This window comes from Nerophis lumbriciformis, linkage group LG13, assembly GCF_033978685.3.
Source record: "Nerophis lumbriciformis linkage group LG13, RoL_Nlum_v2.1, whole genome shotgun sequence".
NCBI classification, from domain to species: domain Eukaryota; kingdom Metazoa; phylum Chordata; class Actinopteri; order Syngnathiformes; family Syngnathidae; genus Nerophis; species Nerophis lumbriciformis.
The window spans coordinates 22,574,424-22,593,210 of NC_084560.2; the positions used below are offsets into that span (position 1 = coordinate 22,574,424).

The 18,787-nt window shown below is 41.4% G+C and overlaps 1 protein-coding gene across 2 annotated transcripts in view; it reads right to left on the bottom strand.

Moving 5' to 3' along the window:
* map3k13 (mitogen-activated protein kinase kinase kinase 13) overlaps positions 1-18,787 on the bottom strand; it is a 63,465-nt gene that overhangs the window by 12,706 nt on the left and 31,972 nt on the right. For both annotated transcript variants that reach the window (XM_061971493.1, XM_061971494.2), the window contains 8 exons: positions 8,476-9,173; positions 6,494-6,677; positions 6,222-6,413; positions 3,827-3,985; positions 3,600-3,758; positions 3,393-3,501; positions 3,162-3,271; positions 52-168 (listed from right to left, as the gene is read on the bottom strand). In XM_061971493.1, coding sequence (XP_061827477.1) covers positions 52-168; positions 3,162-3,271; positions 3,393-3,501; positions 3,600-3,758; positions 3,827-3,985; positions 6,222-6,413; positions 6,494-6,677; positions 8,476-9,106 — 1,661 coding nt within the window. In that variant the 5' untranslated portion in view covers positions 9,107-9,173. The remainder of the gene's footprint in view (positions 1-51; positions 169-3,161; positions 3,272-3,392; positions 3,502-3,599; positions 3,759-3,826; positions 3,986-6,221; positions 6,414-6,493; positions 6,678-8,475; positions 9,174-18,787) is intronic.

Below are 18,787 nucleotides of genomic sequence, written 5' to 3' on the forward strand. Positions count from 1 at the left end.
TACAACCAGAGTAAAACAGGACTACCAGCAGTGATTTAGACATTCACTTACTTCATGAGTTCTTTCTCTCGCACCTCCAGCTGCAGCATGATGGCACTGAGCTCCATGTACAGGTTGTTGGCTCTCTCCAGTTTCCTCTCATAGTGTTCCCGGATGTCCAGCGCATGCCTGACAGGTTTAGAATCATCAGAAAAAGGCTCAAACAAATCCTCTATCTGCACTGGCACGAGAACATGAAACCACATTATGTAGTTATTTCCCCAAACTGCTACCATCATCAGTGGCAGACAAACACCAATTTAAGCGGTTCCCCTTACTATGATGATACAATTTGAAAAAGTTTTCAAGAACAACACCCTTTTTTCATGCATTTAACATTGGCGTTCAAATTATCATAAGACACAAAACCTTAGTGTATCAAGAGTAGGAATGTACTATTCATAATCCATCCATCCATTTTCTTCCGCTTGTCCCTTTTGGGGTCGCGGGGGGTGCCGGAGCCTATCTCAGCTGTGTTATATAACCCTGTTATTACGAACACTAACGGAGACACATAATTAGCTGCTAGCTGCTTGTCAGTCGTGGGACTAAAAGTAATACAGTGTCAGCCAGAGGGGCACGACAATAAAATGTATTATCGGAAATGGCCATCAGATACTTTTTCCACTAAAATCGTCCAATACTGATTGGTGGCTGATAGATTGGCACATCCCTTGTTAGGATTTTATCGATCCCAATATACAATAATAAATACAATACATTAGCATGGGTGTGTATTTGTGCAAGGTGTGCTATGGTGCCGTGCAAACGGTGTTTGAAGGAGTAAAGTCAGACAACAGGAGACCTGTCAGCCCGTGGAGTCTATCTCTAGAGCCACTTTATGGCTTATTAATTAACTTTTTCCGTCTTTTGAGTGGATTATTTCTTAGCCTGTGAAGTACTGGAAAGCAGGGATTGACGCCATGAGGACGGTAGAGGTGTATGCGTGGTAGTTGTAGCCATTGAATAAAGCCGTGACTTCCACTTCAAACTGACACAGAACTCTTTAGCATTGCCTTGCTTTGCTAATTGTGCTTGACTTAAGAGAATTTTGGGGATGAAATATTGATGTGTTCCAAACCTTTGGGTGGTGTATGGCTTTATTTTGTGTGGTACATGTTTAAGTGTCGTTGCATTTTCCTCATTGTTATGTTCGGGGCAGGGATGCGACAATTCTTCACTGTCTGGGATTAACTTTTGTATATTAAATAAAGCCGTATTGTTTAAAAAAAAAAAAACTCCACACCATTTGTTTTGTAATTTTTGATTATTCCCAGCTATTATCAGGTCCTACCCGTGTCCCGTATTAGGAATAGGTGTTTTGTGTAAATAGCAAACGTTTTAGATCTTTGAGTTCAACTCATGAAAAATGAGGGCAAAAACAAAAGTGTTGCATTTATATTTTAGGTATGCTGCTGTTGACATCAGTGTCATATTTAGTTAGTGAAACAAAAATTACCAATAGTCATATCATTTGTCCGGGATCTTAGCGGCCCTCCTGTACCGACCCAATTAGGAACGGGTACTCGGTATACATCCCTAATCATGAGCATTCAAATAAGAAAAGATAACACATTTTTGGGCTTTTTGTGACACTCATTCCAAAAGACAGGATCAAGTAGGCATGAGAAGAGGAAGTACTGACAATGGAAGATACATGTAGTGAGTAAGCAGACTCATATGCAAAGAAGTAATTGGTGTCATCATATAGATCGTCACTTGTTAAGCTACAAAGTGTTTTAATTGTTTTTAAGTAATACTATACACTGTTATCTCCTTTTTACACTTGTAGCAATAAAGAATGTGGCATGCGTGAAAGATTTAGGTACTGAGTACCGTATTTTTAGGACTATAAGGCGCACTTAAAACCCTTTCATTTTCTTAAAAATCGACAGTGCGCCTTATATCCCACGTATCCAGCATAATTCTGGTTGCGCTTACTGACCTCGAAGAGATTTTATTGGTACATGGTGTAATGATAAGTGTGACCAGTAGATGGCAGTCATACATAAGCGATACGTGTAGAATGCAATATGATGGCAGTAAACAACACTAAAACTTTAAATGTTCCATTGACAATATAGAACATTACACACAGCGCTCAAAAATCTGTCAAAATGTTTTTAGTATGCACCGATTGATGGATTGTCAGCGCAAATAAACATACGTGTATTATTATGGTGCCTGTGTAAGGACCGCAAAATGGCACCTATTAGCAGTGATATTATCAGGCGTTTTGAAAACCAACTTTTCTTACCTTCTGGTACCTGCTGATGTGTATTTAGGATCTGCATAAGTCCTGAAAATGTGTGCGTGTCCGCAATTGTAGTCCGTGCCGACGCCGTAGTCATAAGCTTCTTCTTTTTCTCTACCTTCTTATGTGGCATTTATCTTCCGCTGTTTCTATTATAAAGTAGCGTAAAGTTCTTACTTATTTCTGTCAGTAGACTAGCTATCAAAGAGTTAAAAACTGTAGTGGGTTTACATTATTCACCCACAGAACTTTAGTTATTAGAGGGTTCCGGTTGGACAGTTTTTCACGGGATGTTGATGTTGCATTATTGAGCCACGGATGAGAAGATGCTGCTCCGTTATTGATTTAAGTAAAGTCTGAATGTCATTTTAACAGTTATCTCCATCTTTTGACACTTCTTTGACTCCCGTTCTTGCACTCTACACCGCTACAACGAAGAGAAGACGCTGTCGAAGGTGAGCCACATAAATAAGACCGCCCACAAAACGGTGCATCCCGAAGAGACGCTCAGAAAGCTACTTGAAAATGGTCTGTAAAACATCATCTATGCAACCCTTTCACCAAAGAACCACCATCACATGTTATGTGGACCACAAGATTGTGTTTTAAGTTTAGAAAAAAATCATAATATGACCCTTTATAATCCGGTGCGCCTTTTGTATGAAAAAAAGACCTGAAAAGACCCGCTCATTGGCAGTGCGCCTTTTCATTTGGTGTGCCCTAATGTTAGAAAAATACGGTATTTTATCATTTTAAAGTTTAATTATTAACAGTGGTGAACTTCTTTTTAAACCTATATGGTAATTAAGAATGTGAAAAGCGTGCACATTAAATATAAGTTTTATGATGGCAGCAGTTGCATTTTTACCTGAGTTCATCCCGCCTGCGTCTGATCAGCTCTTCGTCCAGCCTGTGAATGCATGTGCCTTCACTTTTGATCTTCTCAAAATGTTTCTTCACTTCCTCCCTCCATTCAGCCTGGAACATGAATGAACAAAGTTACAATCCGCGCTGCCAAAAGAAGGCAAACAAATCCACCCCCACGCTACCAAATGTCATTGTGCACTTCTTTGAAATGATTTTTAGATGTGGATCAGACCTGAGACTTGAAGTAGGTCTCTTGAGGAGCTCCCAGAATGTCAGCCGAAGCAATGTCGAGGTGCAGGAGGATCTGACGGAAAGATGGTCTATTCCTGGGTTTGCCTTGCCTGGTAATATTGAGTGGGAAGATATGCTTATCTAAGATGTTTTAAGCAATTATATAACTTTTTGCATCAAAAAACCTTGTTACAATAAGCTCACGCACCATGTTTGTTTCATGAGGATTTTAAAGCCATCCGGGCAGGTGGAGGGCACTGGGAGATGAAGACTGTTGCTGCCGACACCCCAAATGATAGCGGAGGAGTCCACATCTTTGTAGGGGATCTCTCCAGTTAGTAATTCCCATAACACAACTCCAAATGACCTGAAACAAAACGGCAAAAACATTATGAAGAATTCCAAAATGATTATTTACCATGCAGCAGAACTCACCAGATGTCCACTTTTTCAGACACAGGCTCATTTCTGATCACTTCTGGCGCCATCCAGGCCACCGTACCGGCAAATGACATCTTTGTACTTTTGTCACTTAGCTCTTTGGATGTCCCAAAGTCGGAGATTTTCATAGAGTCGTTGTGGGTGACCAAAACACTGTTAAACAAAACCCAAACAGAGACATGAAAAAAAAAACACATAAAACACAAATGAGAGGCCTATAAGGTGCCAGAACACTTCATGGGAGGCAAAGCAGCATGAGGAAAATAAATTACTCTAAACTGCGACACTTACTTTATGCTGAAAATAGGGTTGTACGGTATACAGGTATTAGTATAGTACCGCGATACTAATGACTCATATTCAGTACTATACCGCCTCTAAAAGTACCGTGTCATGCAGAACGCCCTCAGGTATAGGTGTTTTAAGACATGGCTAGCTAGCTAGCGGCTAATGCCTGTCCGTAGTGTTGTAACTACTTCAATGTCACTAATCCTTGTCTCCATGGAGACAAATCAAGTATGATTATTTCAAGTATCAAACCTGTAGGGCGCGTGATAGCTATACATGCTTCACTTCATACCACAGCTGTGGTGATGGAGGAGTACAAACTTGCCTATATTTGGCGAAGTCATTACATGATTTCATTATGTCCGACCAACAACCATTAAGGAGACCATCTTAACTTTGATCACACTGAGCACATGTGAATGAAGGCCATACTTAATCAACAGCCATACATGTCACACTTAGGGTGGCCGTCTGAACAACGCCGACACTGTCATAAATATGTGCCATATAGTGAAACCATACTAAACAACAATGACAAACATATTTCTGGCGAATATTTGCACCACAACACAAGATAAACACTACAGAACAAATTCCCAGAATTGCCTGCAGCACCAACTCTTCTGGGATGCTACAATATAAACAAACGCCATTGGTCAATCTACACCTAACATCCACTTTAATGATACCAAGTACAATAGCGTATCTAGTCGATACTACTATGATTACATCGATATTTTTTAGCATCACAAAATCTTCTTTCATTTAAAAAAATGTGGGACAAGCGGTAGAAAATGGATGGCTGGATGGATGGGTATATTATGTTTATAAACTCAGGAAATCTGTCCCTGGAACACATGAGGACTTTGAATATGACCAATGTATGATCCTGTAACGACTTGGTATCGGATTGATACCCAAATTTGTGGCATCATTCAAAACTAATGTAAAGTATCAAACAACAGAAGAATAAGTGATTATTACATTTGAACAGAAGTGTAGATAGAACATGTTAAAAGAGAAAGTAAGCAGATATTAACAGTAAATGGACAAGTAAATTAATCATTCATTTTCTACCACTTGTCCTTAATAATGTTGAGAAAATAATATCATGATAAATGACACAATATGTTACTGCATATGTCAGCAGCTAAATTAGGAGCCTTTGTTTGTTTATTTACTAATAAAAGACAAGTTGTCTTGTATGTTCACTATTTTATTTAAGGACAAACTTGCAATAATTAACATATGTTTAATGCACCCTAAGATTTTTTGTTAAAATGAAGCCAATAATGAAATTTTTTGTGGTGCCCTTTATATATAAAAGTACCGAAATATTTTGGTACCGGTACCAAAATATTGAAAACAAAATTAGCTGATTTTTAGTTCCAAAGAGTAAACAGATTTGAGGATTTACAGAAAAACGCAAAATATTCTCCAGAAAATAATTTTTGGGGGACATCAATGGTATGTTCTTTGAGGAGCTCATTACGCTACACTTTGGAAACCCCTGAATTATTAAATGATTTCAAAGCAATAGAATACAAATTTAACTGAACAGACGTCAATCAGTCTTTCAAAACAACACAATAAACTCAAAAGGCAACTGCAAGGCCAAGTGTCTTTCTGCATTTGATTCATCCAATTAATTAAATGAGTCTGACCTTCCACAAGATTCATCCTGCCATCATTCTGCTGACTAATACATTGCTTGGCAGCGCATCAGCACGCTAGTATCGATTAGAGACATGGGGAGTGCGGCGGACAACTTGACAACTCCGTTTTGAACATTCTAAGAGATAATGTCACACGGTTTAGAACTGAAAGGCGGAATTGTTGTTACTTAGGACGGAGTCCATTGACATCACAGGAACATTTATGATGCTGCTATCTGTAAATATGTATACTGTAGTACAAAATCTCTGTTTATCATCACCTTCTTTTAAATATTTGACTTTATATACATAAATGTGGTTCCAATTTCATTGTTTAAGAAAAAATACCCCATAAGTTCTACAAACAATGCCGTTCTTAGGTCACATAAAACTTTTGTGTGAACCGCAGTCATGCATGACAGTACGAGCAGTCGGAGGAAACCCACTTGGGAGATTTGAGATCCCTGTGGATGATCTTGTGAAGGTGCAGGTAGTTCATGCCGCTGGCAATGCCTGAGGCCCAGTCCACCAACAGCCTGGGGGTCACTTTCCGTCCTGCTCTCAGCACCTCGTAGAGCTGGCCTTGAGCGCAGTACTCCATGATAATGCAGTAACAAGGCGCCTGCGTGCATACACCCCTAAGTGAGATAGCACACAAGAAACAGGTGAGCAGAGCAGCGCATGCACTATGACGCAAAACAAGTGGTTGGAGACCTACTTGAAGCTGATGATATTAGGATGCTTGAGTTTTCGCAGGTGCTTGATGTCCGTCTCCTTCTGCTCGCGCACCTTTTTGATGGCTACTTCTTCAGAGCGGAATTTGCCAAGAAAGACGGCTCCCTGGGCGCCGCTACCCAGCCACTGCAACTCTGAGATTTCCTCAAATGGAACCTCCCACATGTCTGAAAATGTGTAACATGACAACTTAGATGCTACACTTCCTGTATATATAGTACAGTATATAAAATCATGCTTGTTTAGCTCGGTAAAACAAAATCCACACTTTTTTATTTTTCAATCTCAGGTAAAAATATTAGATGGTTCAGATCACACGCCATAACACACAGCAGGCGCAGAACACAAATCCAATCTGTGAAGCTGCAGTTTTACAGTGGTGTTTAACAAGAAAGTGCTCCTGAATAATGTGAAACTTCCAGAAACAAAATGCTGCTAAATGCTTAAAGAAAGATTACAAATGAAAAACGTGAAGCCTGCTGACAAGAGAGATTGTGCCTTATAGGAAGGAACAAAGTAGGTGAGGAGTTGGACAAAAAGCTTTTTGTGCAGGATTATTACACACAGAAAAAACAAATTGCCTCAAATTACTTCTATATTACTTCATATTAAGTATAATCAAAATATAATTCACGACTATAATGTAAATTTGTAAAATCCCCTCAATAAACACCTTAAACCTAATAGTCACCTGGGGCCGCATGTATTACGACTTGCGCGGATTTCCTACGCTCAATTCCAGAAAACGCCGTACGCACAACATTTTTTAGATGTATTAAATTGTGCGCATGCATTAATCCAAGCACATTTCTTTTGGATCAATCAAAGTTTATTTATATAGCCCTAAATCACGAGTGTCTCAAAGGGCTGCACAAGCCACAACGGCATCCTCGGCTCAGATCCCACATCAGGGCAAGAAAAAACTCAACCCAATGGGATGACAATGAGAAACCTTGGAGTTGTGTTGCCAATCAACCTATCGCTACAACTACTCAGTGGCCTAGTGGTTAGAGTGTCCGCCCTGAGTTGTGAGTTCAAACCCCGGCCGAGTCATAGTGTGAGTGTAACAATCATTGGTACTTTTTTTATTTTTTTTATTTGGGAATTTAATATATCTCGCTAGCATACTGATAATTTAATGTGTTTTTTTGCACAACTTTGTCTATGCTTTTATATCCATTTGTGTAATTGCATACATGGGGTGGTAATAGTTCATATGTCTCTGATGTGCACTTTAATGCACACTGGCCATGTGGTTAGAGTGTCCGCCCTGAGATCGGTAGGTCGTGCGTTCAAACCCCGGCCGAGTCATACCAAAGACTATAAAAATGGGACCCATTAAGGGTTGGAATTGGGGGTTAAATCACCAAAAAATGATTCCCAAGCGCGGCCACCGCTGCTGCTTACTGCTCCCTTCACCTCCCAGGGGGTGGAAAAAGGGGATGGGTCAAATGCAGAGGATAATTTCACCACACCTAGTGTGTGTGTGACCATCAGTGGTACTTTAACTTTTTACTTTAATCACTCTGAGGAGACACTTCTTTAGTTACCCAGCATCACCTCTGAGCGTCGACAAAATATCTATAGCATGTTGAAATGTGTGTACAACAGCCATGAAGTTGGCCTGAGGCACCGCAAATTTCAAAGTTCAGTTCATCTCAACTTTGCCGTGAAAAAGGGCGTACGCCTGGTTTTTCTGCAAACGCACGTTTAATACATGAGGCCCCTGGTACTTACTGCACTGAAAATAAATCCACCTGCCACTACATGAGGCAATGTGGAATGTGGGTTAAAAAATGACAATAGAAGAGACTGCCCAGATAATTTAGAACACCAACTACAAAACCCAGTTCTGTCTGAGCGCACTTGCACTCTATCACCTGCAGCAGGGTGAGTCCACCTTCCTAATGGTCTCAATTTAAACTGACAAACAGCACAGCCTTTTCAGGAAAACAATACGCTCACCTTGTTGTTGGAGCTTGTATTCGGTGGAATACGTCTTTCCTATGATGTTCCAGACTGGCCGAAGACAGCCAAACAGTCCCTCCAGGAAGCCGCCTGACCCAGGCCCCGCTCTGTGGAAGTGTAGCTTGATGTCATCGGGGTGATGACTTTGTCTTCCCTCGATGTTGTGGTCCATTTGACAGTCCCTATCACCTGTCTGGTCTTCCATTCCGCTCCCGCAGCCCCCATGCTCACAGGAGGCTGGTGACTGGGCTTCCTCGTGGTCCTGCTCCTGCAGCTGGAGCACACTGTTGTCAAAGTGGCCCCCCTCACCCCGCGTAGAGTCAACGCTCAAAGCCGTGTTTTGGGGACTTAGGCCCCCGAGTACAGAGTCTTCGTCCTGGTTGGGCGGTTGTAGCGTCTGCTGGGGCACGGACAGGTGCGTTGGCGGCGCCAAGTCAGTAATTATCTGAGGGGGCAATATCGAAGGAGGGGGCGGAGGAGGCTGCGCTTGAGAGTTTGGTGCATTTGATTTCTTCATGGAGTCCCCAACCACGCTGAGCTTAAGCTCCTCCTTTAGCTTGCCCACCAACATGCTGGGGCAGGAAGTCCATGAGAGCACCTCAGGGGAACTACCCATGGTGTCATGCATCAAAATGGGCTGCGTACACTTGATGAGGAGTGGTCCTAACACTCTAGCTTGAGGGAAGTTGAATCACCTGTAAAAAATGGACAAGAAGAAACATTAACAAACTGATCTTAAAGATTAAGATAATTGAAAAACATTCACAGGACCAAATCAATTGTACTGGTCTCTTCCTACTTCTAGGAAGTAGGAAGAGACCAGTAGAATTTATCTGGGATTGGAAGAGCTTACATTAATGATGATTATTTGCAACTACAGAGTTTAGCCATTACAGGCCTGGACACGGTCAAATTATAAAACAAACATCAAATGAGCTTTAAATCAGTGCAACAGACTGAACAGAAATAGCGTAATTTCTGGGAAATTTCCGGGAATAGTGACTAAATCGTCATAGGCCCAAACAGTCGGAGCTTTGGTATGAGGTCTGTGGAGTGTTATATCAGTATAGCGGGGATTAAAACTGTTACTGTGTATTAGAAAAGCTGAGAGCCAAACATCTGGCACACATGGACCATCGTCTGGGCAAACACATCCACTCATTGTTACCAAGCAAGCTTTTGGTACACTCAATCATTCTTAAGAGACTATATATATATATATATATATATATATATACACGTATACAGTACATACATACATTATATAATGTACACCTTTATTAGTGTCACGCATGCACGCACACGAAGAAGGTCAAGAAAGGGACACAACCCTAAGAAGGATTTATCCCAACAGAAGTCATGGAAAATTATGTTGCCAGAAGGAGAATTAAATAATTTAATATGTCCGTTGACAACATGCTGACCTCCATGAACAATGTATAGTGGGTGCAAGGCGAGTAGTTGGAGATGTCACATAGTAAAAACAAGAACAAAAAGACACTATGTACACCAACTGATTGTTTTCCTAGACAATCCATCTTTTTAATATCCTTTGTTATTGCTTGTATGCAAGTTTAGAATTTGACTCCTACACTTTCGAACACAGTAGCATTGTTCTAAATGTACTCTTAAACAACCGGAGAAGTATAAGAATCATAACCTACTACAGTGCTGTCACAGACTACTGATCTCATCATTTCCAGAAACATCAAGAGTACTTTTTTTTTTTAACTTCGAAACACTGTGGACATGTTGAGGGACTAAGAAAAACATGTATTTATTTATTTAAAACTTTACAGCTCCTGTGTTATTTTATACAATGTCTATATCTGCGTCAAAACTATCAGGGATGGGTACCTTTTCACATTTGAACCGAAGCAGTACAAAGTTCCGGTACCTGGAAATCGATAACAGTACTCAAAGTTACCAATTTTCAGTACTTTTTCGCCTGTTCATGTGGTAATAAATGTTAATTGTTTAATAACAAAATCTAAATGTTTTTATTTAACACTGAGCTGATAATGAAAACTATATTTTGTTTTCTTACACACTAACAGTGAGTGTCATTTGCAAGTGTTATACCTGTCATAAAAATGCTCTGAGATCCTCTCTTGTTGTTTTGTGATTGAATTACTAGTGTTTATCATACAATTATGTATTTTGGGAGACCTTCAAAGAGTCATTTAGGGACCAGAAGCAAAAAGGGAATGCGGGACATCGAGGGAATAACTAGGAAAAGTCCAGCAGGAAGAGTGACCCGGCTGAAGGTTCATTTAAAAAAGGACAGTGTGGTCAGGAAGAGTTTAGACTTGAGTATATTTCACAGTAAACAGCGCAACAACTGAGCTGACTAAAGATAACAACTTTGCCACTTTAATCCTGGATCTTTATTTGGACTCCAGGAAGGGCCTCGATAAAAGTGTCTGGTCAATCTCAAACTAAGACTGTTCATTTGCCAAAGATGCTGTTTAGATGTTTATGCGAAAGCAGCTACTGTATCGGTGTGCATCTCCTGGAGGGTAACTCGAGTGCTGTGAGAGTGCAGCGCCTGCCAAGAGCTCATCTATAATGCACACTTGTCTCTAAGCAGGTTGCTGAGAGTGCAGTGGGAAGGAGAGAATACTCTCTCAGGTATCCAATAAATCACTCTCTTCCAAAGCAAAGACAATCGAGCCATGTGAGTAGAAGACCGTGTGGTAATTCCACCCCACCAATGATTCTCAGAGTCGGGCCTCTTGACGTGGGACGCCATCAGTGGATGTGGTTAGCTGGAGAGAAACACAAACGCTAATACTGAAAACACCGTAACCCCTATGGCACAATCCAATTCTATCTTAGCTATGAACTTACAAAGCCTTTTTTAGGTTTTGCATTAATTTTTCCCATTCCAACAAATTAAATCCAGACATCAACACCAACATCTGACACCAAGGGGAACAGGAAACAGTCTCAGCCCATTAATCTCTAATGGAACATCTCTATGGATATAGAATTCCATAAATAATGTCTGTGCCTGATCTGGAAGTGTTCATTTACACAGTCTTAAACTGACTTTCCGAAAGGACAAATAAGACACACAGATTGTTCCGCTGATGTAACAAAAATGGTGAGAGACAATGCAGATTTTCTGCAGGAAAAATGGAGGGGGAAGAGCGGGAAATAGTTAGGGCTGATCCTTTAATCCCTACCGTGCTCTGGAGACAAGCTTGTAGTTTACATACACAGATCCTATTCAGTCTTCATCCTTCATACATTCTCAAAGCGCTTTTATTACAGCAGTCTAAAGTGCATGTATATTTTTTGGTTTGATGCATGTGCACAGAAAACCCCCAGCATATTGTTAGTAATGCATGTGTTAAATAATCCCACTAGTCAAGAGTAATCATTAAGGAAGACCCTTTTGCACCACTCTACAAATATAAATAGCATTTTCACATTATTGTGCTTTGATTAAGACTCCCTAAAACAAATTACTTTAGCAAAAGAGACCCACTGATCATGTATTACATTTACTCTTCTATAAACAAACAGTAGTAGCATCTGCGTCTCCATCACCCTGCTCCTCATTCGGGGGCGATCCCACTGGGTGCCAGAGGGGGAAACTTCCGTCCGTTAACTGACAGCTGGGTGGACAACAATGAACCAAATTAGACTCTTATCTCATTTAATCTTTTACACGTTGCCATGTTGACACAGCATCAATCTATGACTCTCATCCGATTCTCAGGTTTTATAAGTCTAAAACAATTGGAGCTTGCTGGGTTCTTCACTTATAGACTACACTGGAAAGTGGTGCCTTTATTTATTTTTTCCAATAAGGTAGCATATCCAAAATGGAATCTGGCTGTTTCCAAGAAAAACATATCAGGAGCTTGTTAAACAGAGAATAAAGACTGGATTGTTTGCATCTCACTTGAAGGGGAACTGCACTTTATAAGAACACAATTTTGTTGCATTAGATCTTTGTAGTGCAGGATATAAGAGCAATAAGGTGCAGATATAAATATATTACTGTACAGATAAATATATTGCACTTTTGCATATGCATCAATGTTTACGGATGTATGTTATGTTGTCTTTATATTCCAGCGAGTTAATCCTATTTTGGGGGGCTTGAGGGGATTATTATGATGCGTTCAAGAGTCTTATGGCCTAAGGGAAGAAGCTGTACCAGAACCTGGAGGTTCTGCTACGGAACCTCTTTCCAGAGTCCAGCAGTGAGAACAGTCCTTGGTGGGGGTGGGAGGAGTCTCTACATCGCATTGTGTTGTGCATTACAAACTCAAACGTGTTTGGTATATACGCTGCAAGTCAATTCTACTGTATAATGTAGTAACAGACACGTTCATAACAATATGTAATATGTACAATATTAACCGTATTTTGATCACTCTAATCAATAGTGGGACTTTCTTCTCTGGCGCATTTAATTCCGTTTCCATAGCACATTCAACTTCCGGCATCTACCGTGTGCTTCTACTTCCGCAAACAAACACGCGAGTGTGTTGTAATCATGGCAGGCTTGGTAACAGACAACAAAGACGACTATTTTTGGACAAATGATTCACAACCTTATCTTTTTGATGCTGAATATACGAACGGAGGATAAACTGCTGCTTATAGAAGCCAGCACAAAGAAGAGTTAAAGTTAAAGTAAAGTTAAAGTACCAATGATTATCACACACACACACTAGGTGTGGTGAAATTTGGCCTCTGCATTAGACCCATCCCCCTTGTTCACCCCCTAGGAAGTGAGGGGAGCAGTGGGCAGCAGCGGTGGCCGCGCCCGGGAATCATTTTTGGTGATTTAACCCCCAATTCCAACCCTTGATGCTGAGTGCCAAGCAGAGAGGTAATGGGTCCCATTTTTATAGTCTTTGGTATGACTCGGCCGGGGTTTGAACTCACAACCTACCGATCTCAGGGCAGACACTCTAACCACTAGTGAACCGTTGAAGCAGGCGGAAGCCCAGAGAGTGAGGTTGGTGTGATTTGGTCACGCTGCAAATCTGGAACTTTTGAGCCAAGCTATGCCTAATTATTGGAGTGCCCAAATCAACTGGAAATGTCCCCGGCCAGTTTGACCAAACGGACAACTGTCTATCGAGTAAGTCACTATACTTTTGTTCATAATACATGCAGCACAGCACCATGCAACTACAGTGCATACGTGTGTACAAACAAAACATGAAATGTGGGCTAATACATTACGGATACTGTAATAGGATTGTTCATGTTTTTCAGTCAGTACAGATTGGTGTCGCATCGCATTGTGTTGTGCATTACAAACTGAAACGTGTTTGGTGTTGAATTCGTGCTGACGTAGACGCTAGCTTACTTCTTTCCGTAGTTAGCTCTTACGGCTAATACTGTAGCATAATACAGAGGTGTTGCTATGCTAGAAAGATAGTTCCTCCATGTTCGCTCTTACAATAACAATGTCGCTACAGCTTGGTTATTATACAGGATATGGAACGTAAATGGAGTATTGCTGGCAGGTATTTGAATGAATTTTTAAAGCAATTTAGAGGTAGAAATGATTGCTCCCATTAGCTGCATTGCTAGTCACCTAGAACGAGACGATTTTCATAAGTCAAAAAGCGAGAGAAAAAACTATTGTAAGTATTGGGAACGATAGGCAAAATAAAATTAAAAAGTGCAATTCCCCTTTAACGAGATTGTTCAAATAAGACAGAGAAGAAAAAAGTGAATGCCTATGTACTTTTGTCATGAATTGCAGCATTTACAAGTTTCCCTTGTCAGTGCAGACTGCAGCCTGATCAGGACACTAAAATGGCCGCATGTTGGTAAACAAAAGCTACGAAATAGCGAGATCAAAAAATGCTGCTGCATTCCTTTCTACTTGATGGAGCAGACAAAATTAGAACCAAGAACACATTCATAGCAAATGCAGCGACATGAGAGCTGGCCAGTGCTGATTTGGTTGTCTGGACATGGGCCCATTTCTAAATCAGCTTTACTCTCTCCGCCTTGGGCACAAGTCCAGCTGGAGGGACTTTGACGGCCCACTTTAGTTGGGTGAAAGTCATCGTCACATGGTTAAGAGGCAGTGTTCTCATTTCTGTAGATGAATCCTACCATTTCTTCTGATTTTTTGTTTAAAAGCCCAAGACATTCAAGCTTGGAAAACATTTGAACGATACATGGATTGTAATCAAAATCTAAGATGACCCCTTAGTAGGTCATCGATTACCTACTTTAGAGGTCCATAATACTGGTGTCCCAGCCCAAGCACCCCTCATATTGTAAAGCACTGAGTTGTCTGCAGTAGAGCTGCAGCTATCGAATATTTTAGTAATCGAGTATTCTATCGAATATCCCGATCGATTAATCGAATAAATCACTGTTTTGCTTGATTAAGGTTTATTTATACATGTTAAGATGTGCCCTCAATTATTGCATTTGGCTAATTGTCTTTTATTTCCTAAACGCCTGTTTTCATTATTGAAGGCTGACACGCACAGCTAAAATGTGTCCAAGGTTGATTGGGCCAATTTGTGTGTGCTAATAAAAACAGGTGCACTCACAGCCCTATGTGCTGTGTTGTGTGACTGCATAAACAAAGTTCTTGTCTCTCGTGCGTTTTTGATGATTATTATACGGTGCTGTTTAAACGTTGGTTTCTCCACGCAACCTGCCAACAATACATAAACAATATAAAAAGACTAACCGTTTAAAATTTTAAGAATGCAATACAGTTCACTGCATTCATTGCATGTAAAATAGTAATCAATGTTCATTTTGCCATCATAACATGTTTGAGATGAAAACAAATATATATAAAATTAGATCAAAATTAATATTCGCTGAGAAAGTTAAAATAAAAATATATTCTTAGTATCAAAAATAAAACAATAAGAACAGTTTTGAAATTAAACAATGGATGTCCGCTAACTTCTTGCAACTCAACGCCAAGAAAACGGAAATACTGATTATCGGTCCTGCTAAACACCGACATTTATTTAATAATACCACCTTAACATTTGACAACCAAACAATTACACAAGGCGACTCAGTAAAGAATTTGGGTATTATCTTCGACCCAACTCTCTCGTTTGAATCACACATTAAGAGTGTTAATAAAACGGCCTTCTTTCATCTCCGTAATATCGCTAAAATTCGTTCTATTTTATCCACTAGCGACGCTGAGATCATTATTCATGCGTTCGTTACGTCTCGTCTCGACTACTGTAACGTATTATTTTCGGGTCTCCCTATGTCTAGCATTAAAAGATTACAGTTGGTACAAAATGCGGCTGCTAGACTTTTGACAAGAACAAGAAAGTTTGATCATATTACGCCTATACTGGCTCACCTGCACTGGCTTCCTGTGCACTTAAGATGCGACTTTAAGGTTTTACTACTTACGTATAAAATACTACACGGTCTAGCTCCGTCCTATCTTGTCGATTGTATTGTACCATATGTCCCGGCAAGAAATCTGCGTTCAAAGAACTCCGGCTTATTAGTGATTCCCAGAGCCCAAAAAAAGTCTGCGGGCTATAGAGCGTTTTCTATTCGGGCTCCAGTACTGTGGAATCCCCTCCCGGTAACAATTAGAGATGCTACCTCAGTAGAAGCATTTAAGTCCCATCTTAAAACTCATTTGTATACTCTAGCCTTTAAATAGACCCCCCTTTTAGACCAGTTGATCTGCCGTTTCTTTTCTTTTCTCCTCTGCTCCCCTCTCCCTTGTGGAGGGGGGTGGGGGCACAGGTCCGGTGGCCATGGATAAAGTGCTGGCTGTCCAGAGTCGGGACCCGGGGTGGACGGCTCGCCTGTGCATTGGTTGGGAACATCTCTGCGCTGCTGACCCGTCTCCGCTCGGGATGGTGTCCTGCTGGCCCCACTATGGACTGGACTCTTACTATTATGTTGGATCCACTATGGACTGGACTCTCACAATATTATGTCAGACCCACTCGACATCCATTGCATTCGGTCTCCCCTAGAGGGGGGGGGGGGGGTTACCCACATATGCGGTCCTCTCCAAGGTTTCTCATAGTCATTCACATCGACGTCCCAACGGGGTGAGTTTTTCCTTGCCCTTATGTGGGCTCTGTACCGAGGATGTCGTTGTGGCTTGTGCAGCCCTTTGAGACACTTGTGATTTAGGGCTATATAAATAAACATTGATTGATTGAGTTTTCAATACATCAAACATGAAAAGTGGATTAAGGTAGTGCCTTTAATACTGCATTTGAAATGTGCTACTTCATATTCAAAACTAATATGGCTGACAGGAACTTGGCACACAAGTCCTACCACTGCGAACAAGGACTTGGAACTCTTACATTCTACAGAGACTATAGACTAAAGGGGAACACACAGTTTATGGCCACCACAAAGCCAGAGATGAAATGCTAGAGGCATTGGGTGCCACTGTATTAAATGACATTGAAACTAACTTGCCAAATTCTAAGTTTGTTGGCATTATTTGCCGTGAAAGTGTAGATGTGGCAGTTTTTAAACGACTGATGATCTTAATACAGGTAAGAATAATCAATTCAATTTGTCATATGCATGTATGCCCTGGCACACCATTATCATCATTTCATGACTGAAGCAAAAAAACCTTTAAGACTTTTATACTGAAATATATACACCTACAACTTTTTAAATGAAAAAATATTTGAAAAAATACCGGCAGCGGTAAAGTTTAGATCCATGAAGGAAAGAAGAAAGTGACTGAATGTTTATAACTGAATACATTTACATATGCATTAAAATTAGTTTTCTTTTGTATTATTTTTTTTAATGAATTAAGTAACGTTTATGACAACCTTTTTCCAAAACACAATATAGAATGTGAGATATAACAGGATAATGCATACATTTATCATTTGTTTTCAAAACGCTTACAAAAAAGGTGGGACCCCAAAAATTTACTGTGGAACCCCATTTTTATGACTTGATGGGGTCCCCGGGACCTAATTTGAAAATTCCTAGCGCCAACACTGATTAACCTACACTTTCAAGGGGTTTTTATCCGGTTGCCTTTAAATTCTGACAGGCATATAACCCAGAAAAAAGCTTGACTGTTTAATGTCATCTAAGGATAGGTTGATTGGCAACACTAAATTGGCCCCAGTGTGTGAATGTTGCCTCTCTGTGTTGGCCCTGTGATGAGGTGGCGACTTGTCCAGGGTGCACCCGGCCTTCCGCCCGAGTGCAGCTGGGATAGGCTCCAGCACCCCCGCGACCCCGAGAGGGACAAGCGGTTGAAAATGGATGGATATTATGAATACCTTGTGGTGCATTTATTAGCACTACTGACTTACAGCAGACAAGATGTTGTGGCTTAGATTCTTTCAGTGTACGGTTTCAATATTCTCTCTGTACAGTACTTCCTAGCATGTAAAGTATATTAGATTAACGAATAATTTATTCTACAGTAAATCGGCTGTGTAAATGTGAGTGCGAATGGTTTTCTGTATCAATGTGATTGACAAGCAATAGATCCCAGTTGTACCTTGCCTCTCAGCAGCTGGTAGAGGAAATGGATGGATGAATTAGGACAAAGAGGCAGAAAGGGATGGAGGGGCCAAAGGGAAAGCATGTATCAGAGAGGAGAAAGCAAATTAGGCGGACAGAAAAGGACGCAGTGAGCAGTGAGGGAGGGAGATTCTGTTAGAGACAGAAGAAAGTATTAGGGAAAAAAATGAATGAGAGTCCTCCTCTCTGAGCTGCCACCTTACCGTGGTAGAGGAGTTTGCGTGTCCCAATGATCCTAGGAGCTATGTTGTCCGGGGGTTTCTATGCCCCCTGGTAGGGTCTCCCAAGGCAAACTGGTCCTAGGTGAGGGATCAGACAAAGAGCAGCTCGAAGACCTCGATGAAGAACACAAACAAAGGACCCAGATTTCCCTCGCCCGGACGCGGGTCACCGGGGCCCCCCTCTGGAGCCAGGCCCGGAGGTGGGGCACGATGGCGAGCGCCTGGTGGCCGGGCCTGTCCCCATGGGGCCCGGCCGGGCACAGCCCGAAGAGGCAACGTGGGTCCCCCCTCCAATGGGCTCACCACCCATAGCAGGGGCCATAGAGGTCGGGTGCAGTGTGAGCTGGGCGGCAGCCGAGGGCAGGGCACTTGGCGGTCCGATCCTCGGCTACATAAGCTGGCTCTTGGGACGTGGAACGTCACTTCGCTGGGGGGGAAGGAGCCTGAGCTAGTGCGTGAGGTGGAGAAGTTCCGGCTAGATATAGTCGGACTCACTTCGACGCACAGCAAGGGCTCTGGAACCACTTCTCTTGAGAGGGGCTGGACTCTCTTCCACTCTGGCGTTGCCGGCA